Genomic DNA, 10,456 nt, shown 5'->3' on the forward strand with positions numbered 1-10,456 from the left:
GTTGTTCCATGATTCCATGATTATACATCTGGGAAGCTGCATTACAGAGTGGATTGAGTTCTGAGTGCTTTAAAACTGTGTGTTTAGAGGTTTATGATAAGCTTTCTTGAGATAAAAGGAAGTAGATTTGAAGGGGAAAAATGTAAAAATACAGCCTGATTAGCTGAATATTTCTGGTTTAGCTAGAAGTCTTTATACTTAAGCTGGGGAAAACAGAGCTGTGTTGTTCCAGGTGTAATCCCAGGCCAGGATAAAGCAGGAGTATGGATGCTGTGATTTGGGGCTCTGGATCAAACGGTCTGTGGGGTACTTATCCTGGATACAGATCATGGAGCTTGCATTGAAAAAGTCAGTCTGTGGGTCAAATTTGGAAAAAAAGTCAAATGGGAATCAACACTGAGTCCAGTTTGGGAAAAAAAACCTGTCAAATGGGAATCAACACCTTGACTGAGAGCACTGGAGGAGTGAAATGTTGTGAACATTCTCCCTTTGCTAAACTTGGGGTGGATCTTCCTGTCTCTTCCTGAAGCTGCTGTGCTGAATTTGATAATTCCAGACTTGCCATGGTTGGAAATGGATTGGAAATTCCAAATTCCTTTTGGAAACTCACCCTGGCATGATCCCAGTGTCCTGGGCAGGCACGGGATGGTTGGGACATCCCATTCCCAGGGCTCAGAGGCTCTGGAAGTGCAGGTGCTGTTTGCACCTCAAATCTGAGGATAACTGGAGTTTCTCCCACTGTTTGGGACTTAAAATCCCAAGTTTGTTTTGCTGTGACTCCCACAGTGTGTGTGTGGGATTGTTCCATGGAACCAGTTTGTGTTTTAAGAGGAATTTGATACTTCCTGTATGTTGTAACACAGACACTCCCATTGCAGCAGTTCTTGCTTTATCTCCCCTTGCCTGGAAACTGGGACAATAGCACTGGGGCTGCTAAAGGAAACACTTTATCTGGAATTCTTAAAAATCCTCCTAATTGGTCACACCCAAAACCTGGCACCAAACAAGACGTTTCTTAGGAAAAGAAGCCAGGCTTGGGGAGCAAGTGGAAGGGGTTGGGTTGAACCAGTCTGGAATTTGGCACACAGGGTCCTGCTCTGTGTCTGGGATTCAGATCCCAGCTCCTCCTCCCAGCTGAACAATTCCAACCTGCTGTTCCTCAGGCTGGAAGAGAAAAGTCTGCGCTTCTCTGGCTGTGGGTGGCAAATGATTGCTTTCAGCTTAGAAATTATTGATGAACTCTAGCAAATCAGCATATTTGGAACATTTTCTTTGGATGGTAATGAGCAGGGAGAAGGATGTGTCTTTTCCAGGTGCATCCACCTGTTTCCGATTATCTTTTTTTCCCTGACTCCCTGCTGCTGTTGATGGGGAAGCTGTTCCTGGTCCAGCTGCTGATAAGAGAGTGGAGCCTCAGGCAGTGTCCAGTATCAGGCTCCTGTTTCACCTGCCAGGACTTGGTTGGAAAATATCTGGTTTTAGCTGGAGTGTTTGGATCCTGTCCCTGAGAATTCCTGTAAGACAAAGATGGATTTCTAAAGGTGTGATGTGTCCATGGACAAAGGCAATGAGGAGAGGGGGGCTCTGCCCCTCTGCCCAGGTGAGACCCCACCTGCAGAGCTGCCCCAGCCCTGGGGCCCAGCACAGGGAGGAGCTGGAACTGCTGGAGAGAGCCCAGAGGAGGCACCAGGAAGATCAGAGGGATGGAGCAGCTCTGCTGGAAGGAAAGGCTGGGATTGTTCAGCCTGGAGAAGGGAAGGCTCTGGAGTGACCTAAGTGTGGCTTCCAGGGCCTGAAGGAGCTGACAGAAAGGTGGGAAAGGACTGTTTGCAAAGGCCTGGAATGATGGATGGCTTCAAATTGCCAGAGGGCAGGAATAGATGGGATATTAGGAAGAAGTCCACCCTGTGAGGGTGGTGAGAGGCTGGGATGGAATTCCCAGAGAAGCTGGGGCTGCCCCATCCCTGGAAAGCCAGGGCTTGAGCAGCCTGAGATGGTGGAAGGTGGCTCTGCCCATGTCAGGGGGTTGGAACTTTAAGTTCCCTTCCATCCCAAACCATGGGTTCCATACAGCCCATGGATTCCATGTCCGTGTTCCTAAATGGATCACAGGATGTTTTTGGAACACTGCAATTAAAAAATTACTCCAGAAGACTTCAGCCCACTTGTTGGCTCTGCTGTGGCTGAGTGGCACTGGGGTCACTTCCCTGTGACTCATCTCCTTTGGGCTGTTTGGGGGAAGCAGAAGGGTTTTTAAAGTTCTTCTAGTGGTCACCCTGATTTTGCAACACTACTGGAAGTGTTTTCTCATCCCCACATGAAAATGAGCAATTCTGCTTCAGTTTCACCATCTGTAAACATGAAGCTGCAGCAGATTTTTACAGCCTATGAGGAATCACAGAGGAGTTTGGGGATGGTAATTCTGCTCTCAGCTGGCCCTTTACCTTCCTGTGTGCTCCAGTGAGCTTGGAAGTAGCTGCATTTGTAGAATATGGATGTCCTGGTTTATTACCATGGCTTGTGCTTCCTCTTTATCACAGAATCCCAGAATGGTTTGGGTCAGAAAGGACTTTAAAGCTCACCTTGTTCCACCCCTGCCATGGGCAGGGACACCTTTCACTAAATCTCCCACTAAAATGGGATTTCTTGCTTTCTGTACTCTGCACTACCATATGGGCTTTTTTCTGCTCTAGTTGGATTAGCCATTAGTCTGGATCAGCCCTTTGTTCCATCATTTCTTTCTCCAGTTTGTTGTTCCAGCCTGTAAAATCACACTTGGAGCACACTTTCTGTTGTCTGTGGACAGCAGGAATGAGGGAGCTGGGAAGCCTGGAGTGAGCTGCTGCAGAGTGTCTTCTTTTCCCTCAGAAAAGGCCATGTTCCCTTTCCAGATTGAACCAAATGTTCAGACTTTTCCTCGTAATTCCATTCATGCAGAGCACACAGGGGCTGCTTTAACCTACTTTCCTTATTTGTCCAAAATATGACTCCTTCCCCACAAGCGTTTCCTCACTGCATTCCTGAGCCTCAGCCTGTGAGAGTGGCCATCTGTTCACTCAGGGAATCTCCAGCCTTGGCACTGCCTGACTTTTCCAGGGTCCAGCCTGATCCCAGCAGCGAGAGGTGAAATGTGGATGCTGCACCCACAGCTTTGGTTGTAGCTCTTTTCTTCTCTGGAGAAGAGAAGGCTCCAGGGAGACCTTGGAGCGCTTTGCAGTGCCTAGAGGGACTCCAGAAGAGCTGAAAGTGACTTTGGGCAAGGGCATGGAGGGATGAGACAAGGGGGAATGGCTTCCCACTGTCAGAAGCAGGGTTGGATGGGATATTGAGAAGAAATTCTTCCATGTGAGAATGCTGAGGGTGCCCAGAGAAGCTGTGGCTGCCCCTGGATCCCTGGAAGTGTCCCAGGCCAGGTTGGAGAGGGGTTTGGAGCAACATGGTGTAGTGGAAGGTGTCCTTGCACATAGCAAGGACTGGATGGGCTTGAAGATCCCTTCCAACCCAAACCATTCCCTGATTCTCCTCCCACCATGGTCCCAAGCTCCAGCTGTGCCGCACTCCCTGCTCACATTCCCCGTTCCATCCTCACACTCCCTGTTCCATCATGTCCTTTACCAGTTTGCTCTGCCAAGGCCTTTAACCACATTGTCCTTACTGTGGCCTTCCTGTGTCCCCAGGCTGGATCCTGATCGACCGCTGTGGGAAGCACTTTGGGACAATCCTGAACTACCTGCGGGATGGGGCCGTGCCGCTCCCGGAGAGCCGCCGGGAGATTGAGGAGCTGCTGGCTGAGGCCAAGTACTACCTGGTGCAGGGGCTGGTGGATGAATGCCAGGCAGCCCTGCAGGTGGGCACAGGGCTCATGGACAGCTGGGGGTGGGCAGCAGTATCTGGGCAGAGCAGGATTTTCTCCTGGTCTTCGTGTGTTGATTTTAGAGGCTGGGATGGAAATGGGAATTGATCATGTTGCCATCTGCTGGAGTCTGGTCACATCTAGAAAAACCAGCTTTTTCTCAGAGCTGCTGGTAGTCCTGTTGTGTTTTTTGTTATGCTCTGAGGTTGCCATCTTGGGTTTGATGCTGTTGTCACTAGTGTCCTGTCTGAGAGAAGCTCTATTCCAGATCCTGCTCTTCAACTGGGCGCAGGACATTCAGTGGTGGAGCACTGGAATGGACACCTCAGGTGCTCCCAAAAGAATGGTGCCTGGCCAGCCACAGTCCAGAAACCACCACAGGGACAGACTGGACACTGATCCCTCAGCAGAGATTATTCCCAGGAAATGTGGGTGTGCCCTGGGATCTGTTGTCACTCAGCTGCTGTTTGGTTCTTCTCCCACAGAACAAGGACGCGTACGAGCCCTTCTGCAAGGTCCCGGTGATCACCTCCTCCAAGGAGGAGCAGAAGCTGATTGCAACCTCCAACAAGGTGAGAGAGACTGGGATGTGCTATGGGGAGAGCTAGGGGTGTCCATCCTGGAGAAGAAAAGGCTCTGGGGAGACCTCAGAGCTCTTTCCAGTGCCTAAAGGGGCTCCGAGAGAACTAGAGTGCTGGACAAGGGATGGAGTGACAGGGTAAGGGTGATGCCTTTAAGTTGCAGGAGGGCAGGGTTAGATGGGATATTAGGAAAAAATCCTTCCCTGTGAGGGTGGTGAGGCCCTGGCTCACGTTGCCCAGAGAAGCTGTGGCTGCCCCATCCCTGGAAGTGTCCAAGGCCAGGCTGGACAGGGCTTGGAGCAATCTGGGATAGTGGAAGGTGTCCCTGCACATAGCAGGGGGTGCTGATAAGACAGAGGGAAGATAAGACTAGATGAGGATCCAGTCCCGGAAGGGGTCAGGAGGGATTGCAGCCCCATTGCCAACCTGTGCATCACAGGTTTGCAGCAACAGCAGTAACACCACAGAAATCCCACTGGGAATTTGTCATTGGCAGCTTCTCTGTGGGGCCTTGGGCTGAGCTGAGGTTCCAGCTCAGGCTGTGCTCCCTGGAGCTCATCTGTGCTTTGTTTCTTACAGCCAGCAGTGAAGCTGCTCTATAACAGAAGCAACAACAAATATTCCTACACCAGGTACGTGACTTCAGGTGGAATTGCCAGAAGTTTTTCATAGACTAAAATCCACTATAAAAGTTTCCTTTTTCTTCCCCCAGACCTGATGACAGATTGGTGTTGGCAGGCACTCCATTTTTTCACAATTAATTTCAAACTGAAGTCATAAGGGAGTCTGCTGCCATCCATGGAAGGCTGAGCCTGTGCTATTTTTGTGCCAGAGGAGTTCCTCTAATCCTTAGGTGCAGCTGGCAGAGGCTCCTGGCCAAGTGCTGTCTGCATTCCCAGGGACTGCAGTGTGGTAGTTGAGCACAGGGAGCTCAGTGAGTGGTGAAATCATCAAACTGGGGGCCTTGTCCTCTTTCCCTTATTCCCTTATAAGTTTCATGACATAACAGTGCTCATCCAGGGTGCTGAGCTCAGGAATGGTTTGATTTGGCTGATAGGATTTTGCACCTGGGTGAAATGGCCTTGGACAGTTGTTCACAGGGCTGTTGCTGTTGTATTGCTGCTGCTTCAGGTTTTCCTGCCTGTAGTAGTGAAATAATAAGAATTAATTTCTTTGGTTTGCCTCATCCTTGGAAGTGTCCAAGGCCAGGTTGGATGGGGCTTGGAGCAACCTGGGCTAGTGGAAGGTGCCCCTGCCCATGTCACAGGGTGGCACTGGATGGGCTTTAAGGTCACTCCATCCCAAACCATCCTGGGATTCTGTGACACAGGAATGTGGGATCTCAGACCTGTCAGTGCTCACTGCTCCTGCTCTTTTCGTGTGCTCTGCAAATTCCTGCTGCTGCCTCCATTCCCACAGCAACTCCGATGACAACATGCTGAAGAACATTGAGCTCTTTGACAAGCTGTCCCTGAGGTTCAACGGGAGGGTGCTCTTCATCAAGGATGTCATTGGGGATGAGATCTGCTGCTGGTCCTTCTACGGACAGGGCCGCAAGATCGCCGAGGTCTGCTGCACCTCCATCGTTTATGCCACCGAGAAAAAGCAAACCAAGGTACAGGAAAACTGGGAATGCTCCAGCCTGGCACCCTGACAGCTGAACAGGCTGGCACTTTGTCATTGTTCAGCACCTCTGGAGGATAATCAGTGCACTGAGAGTGGGGCAGCAGCTGGAGCTCATCCTGGGAGTGCAGCAGGAGCTGCCTGCACTGGGCAGTTGGGATATTCCATAAAGCCCTGTGGTATTCCATAGTGCATCGTGGTATCCATAATGTTCAGTCGAGCTCTATCTTCAGACAAACTTGTGCATTTAACTACATTTGGGTTTGGGGGTTGCAAGTAGATGATCTAGGGATGGAACTAAGTTATCTTTAAGGTCCCTCCCAACCCAAACCATTCCCTGGCTCTACACCCCTGTGTAAGGAGGGACCCAGCAATGGCACACCTTCCCTGTATTCTTCCCTTTTCCAGGAGACATGTGCCTGGTTCTGGCAAAAACCCAACTTGTTGTTGGACTCAGAAGTTGGAAACAAAAAATGGAATAGAAAGGATTGTGCCTGAAAGGATTTCTGTGGCTGGGGTGCAGTTGAGGAACTGTAACACCGGGTGTCAGGAATTCAAACCGAGGTAAAACCTGCAGTGAGTGACCTTCTCTTCCCTGCCTGCCAGGTGGAGTTCCCAGAAGCCCGAATTTACGAGGAGACCCTGAACATTCTTCTGTACGAATCCCAGGATGGGAGGGGGCCGGACAATGCCCTCCTGGAAGCCACGGGAGGGGCTGCAGGGCGCTCCCACCACCTGGAGGAGGACGAGGAGCGGGAGCGCATCGAGCGCGTGCGGAGGATCCACATCAAGCGCCCGGATGACAGGGCCCACCTGCACCAGTGAGCCTGGGGACCCCCTCAGCTCTGGGGAAGGGGCTGCCCTGCAGCAGGACCAGGCAGTGCAACTCCTGTCCAGCACAGTCTGTAAATTGGGATTTGTAACAAACTCTAGGTTATTTGGGGTATTTAAATGCAGTAGTTGTAGGGCGAGGATCAATGAGGTTACTGGGCAGCCTGGAAGGGCCTGTTGAGCAGCTGGAGAAATGCCCAGAATTTTTAGCACTCTTGTCGTTGCTGTTTTGTGCTGGAGAGGAGGAGGACTGGCTTCCTGTGGCTTTGGTAATGATCCTGCACTTTAAAACCAAAACAGCAAACAAAAGGTCAGCCAGCCACCCTCCTTCCCTCCAGGCACTCCCTGACCCTCCTGGGCTGGGGGGAAAGGCAGGGACCTGGACCCAAGGCTGCTGCACAGCTTCCTGGCTCCTAGGAGGGAGCTTGGGAATGCCTTGGGTGACTCCCCAAAGAACAAAAATGCACAGGCTGATGAGATTCCTGGAGTGCTGGGGGCAAAGGGATCCCTCAGAGCAGTGGGAGGGAGCAGGGACTGCTCCCTCAGGTTCCCCACAGCTCTGGGGATCTGCTCCTCCAAGGGTTCAGTGGAACTTCTGCAGCACTGAGCTGGGGACACTCATCCCTGTTTTATCCCTAAAGTTCAAGGTTAAAATTCCGCCCAAAGGAGGAGAATCAGGAGCAAACTGTCCATGGTTGCTTTCCCTAGGAGTGGTGTTGGTACTGGTCAGTGCTTAGAGCTTCTGCCTGAGCCTGGATCTCAGCTGGGGGTTGGTTTCCAGCAGCTCTCAGGCACCAGGAGTCACAGCAGGTTCAATCCCCCCATGTTGGGGGGTGCTGGTGGGGGGCAGCAGCCCTGGTTCCCTTCTGGAGCTGATACATGAGCACTGCCTTGCTCTGAGTGAGGGGAAACAGAAGCAGGCAGTGGCCCAGAGGCAGATATTCCCTGTTTGACTTCCCCCTGAGGCTGTTCCAAATCCTCCCAGCCATGGCAGCTGTGTGTGGAAGGGCAGAGCATGGAGAAGGCCACTGCACTGTGGTTTTCTACAAGTGCTTTTCTCTTGTCAATGAATATTTTATCTACCTCCTTGTCTCCTGTTGCCTGTTGTGGAGTCAAGTGACAGTGGTGGTGGGAGGTGGGGTGTCATTCCATAGGGGTGAGCAGAGCCACAGCTGTGACAGTTCAGGTCACCAGTCCTGGCAGGGAGAGAAACCTGAGGTAGGAAGTGTTAAACTTGCACTGCAGCAGCACCCGTGGGTGACACCAGAGCACTCTGCCCTGGGCTAGAGTTTCTTTTGACCCTTTCTCTGGAATATTTAGCACTGGCTTTAACAGCCACACTCCTCTGGAGCAGCAGCTCTGTGTTCCTGCTCCAAGGATCCCTGCTCCTGGCTCAGGGCTGCTAAGGACGTGGGAACAGTGTAAAAACCAAAGGTGCTGCAGCAGCACCAGCCACGTTCTTCTGTTCCACAGAGCTCGTTGGTAGAAGCTGAAACACACCAGGAAGTGGCTGTACAGTTTTGAATCATCAAGTAAAGCTCAAAGATTTTCAATTTAATCTGAGGCCATCTTTCTAGTAACCAAAGACTTCTCCACGTTGCAGGCAGCTGCTGGCTGTGGCAGGTGGGGGGGTTGTACCTGTCTCCTCTTTCTCCTGCAGCTGCTGATTGTTCACTGAGAGCTCCACAGTCTCCTTGGGGTTCAGCAGCTTCAGCTCTGTCCTGACACCTCAGGGCTTCCAGTTTGAGTTGTACTTAAACCTGTTTGCAGCACCCTCTAGGGCAGTGCAGAGGGGGAAGGAGCCAGTGCCTCTCCCCTCAGGGCTGGGATGAGTTGAGGGTGAGGCAGGGAAGTCCTGGTTTGCTGTTTCTCCAGCACTGTGTACTTTGACACTTACTGGTGATTACTGGGCTCTTACTGGGCTTCTCAGCATCTGGAGCAGCCCTTGGGGGTGGAGGCTGTGTCTCAGCAGAGGGTGACCAGGGACCAGCAGCACCAGTCCTGCAGCAAACCCTGCTCACTCCAGCTGGGAGCTCTCCAGCTCCTCCCCGGCTGTGCAGACCTGCAGACCCCAGACCAAATCCAGTCCTGTGGGGCAGAGCAGCTTCAGCCCCAGGAGGTGACATCAGTACTAAGCACCTGACAGGTCACAGCTACGTGATTAACTTCTCTGTAAATAGATCCTTAACTGGCTTCAGGCTTTTCCCTTTCAGGTTATGCAAACTAAGTTCTTAAAACCAAGGGGAGGGCTGTTTTTAATCTTTGTACAGTGCTTTGTAGAGCTGTTGGTTTAGCAAAGTCACTCCAGGAAAGTTAAAGTTTCCATTTCAGTTTTGTTACTGCATTTGTGGGCAGACTCTGTCTTAACTCACTCCTGAGCTCACCCTCGAGGTTCTGGAGTGGTGCAGCCAAGCTGTGCTGTCCTGGGGCCTGTCCTTTACCTGCTGCCCCTGTCCTTGCTCTGGGCACACCCTCGTCATGCCCTTGCACAAATGCTCTCAGCCCTGAGCCTCGTTTCTCTAAATGGTTTTACTCTGAGCTCTCAGGTGCAGCTGGGGCTCAGGGCAGGTGTCCTGGGCACAAGCAGCTCTTCAGATTATCCTTCCTTGCCTCCCAGAGCCAGGGAGAGCTGAGCTGGCTGCTTCCATCCTCCAGCACCAGCAGTGCCAGCACAGCCCAGGGGAGCTGAGGAAAGTCCCCCTGGGGAAGGGATTTTGTCCCCTCCCAGCTCCTGACACGGTTGGGGCTGCACAAGGAGGGGACAGGGACCAGCCCTGGTGCCCCTTTCCCACCTCTCTCTCCCTATAGCCCCAAAGCAGCTGCTCCTGCACTTCCCCAAGACAGGTTTGGATCCCCTGAGCAGCACCTGGGCAAAGCTCCAAGCTCCCATCCTACCTTAGAGCAAAGCATAGGTAGAATCTTTCAGTCTTAATGGAATTGTTTCATGGACAACAGCAAATTCCTGTTCTGTACAATCATTCCCTCCTGTCCAGACTTCTGCACAGAACAGCTTCAGCTGGATTTCAGTGTATGGTTGATGTTTGCATTATGTACTTTTGTTTTTTTTTTTTGTTTTTTAATATAACATGGTAAATTAGAAGATATTTCATATTTACATGCGAGTCACTTTATTACTTGCTTGGAGCTCAATATCCTCACAGGCTGTGTGGCTGGAGGAACTTTTGGGATGAAATATCAGATCTCTATCCTAATTAATGTCAGTTTGACCTCCCAGCCCTCCCTGTGGGAGAGGCCCCAGCTGTTGGGATTCTCTCTAGTCAGTCTGCCTTGAGAAAAGTTGTTTTTAGACCAGGGTTAATACTGCTCTGCATTTCCTGCAGTGCTCCTGAGTAGTGAGTCAAAGTACAGCTACAGAAGCCTTTTGGCTTCTGTCCTAATCCTTCCTGACCTCTCAGAGATGAAGATTTTACCTTGGAACTTTGGGGATAAATGTCCCTGTGACCATGTAACAAGTGTCTCCTTCTGGGAACGTTACAACAACATCAGGGATTTTATTTATCTATAGTTGAATAGTTTTAAGCTATAAAAAAAGAGCCTAAAAGATGCA

The 10,456-nt window shown here is 51.2% G+C and overlaps 1 protein-coding gene across 5 annotated transcripts in view; it reads left to right on the top strand.

Moving 5' to 3' along the window:
• Nucleotides 1-10,003, top strand: part of KCTD10 (potassium channel tetramerization domain containing 10) — a 13,251-nt gene extending 3,248 nt beyond the window's left edge. For 4 of the 5 annotated variants that reach the window (XM_041488312.1, XM_041488316.1, XM_041488311.1 and 1 more), the window contains exons 3-7: nt 3,678-3,847; nt 4,339-4,425; nt 5,014-5,066; nt 5,854-6,049; nt 6,664-10,003. In XM_041488312.1, coding sequence (XP_041344246.1) covers nt 3,678-3,847; nt 4,339-4,425; nt 5,014-5,066; nt 5,854-6,049; nt 6,664-6,882 — 725 coding nt within the window. In that variant the 3' untranslated portion in view covers nt 6,883-10,003. Of the gene's footprint in view, nt 1-3,677; nt 3,848-4,338; nt 4,426-5,013; nt 5,067-5,853; nt 6,050-6,465; nt 6,621-6,663 lie in introns of those variants that run through there. The other variant, XM_041488314.1, reaches the window with a different exon arrangement.
• Nucleotides 10,004-10,456: the final 453 nt, after the last annotated feature.

The sequence above is a fragment of the Pyrgilauda ruficollis genome, unplaced genomic scaffold (genome assembly GCF_017590135.1).
Source record: "Pyrgilauda ruficollis isolate IOZ18807 unplaced genomic scaffold, ASM1759013v1 scaffold9, whole genome shotgun sequence".
Classification (NCBI taxonomy): Eukaryota; Metazoa; Chordata; class Aves; order Passeriformes; family Passeridae; genus Pyrgilauda; species Pyrgilauda ruficollis.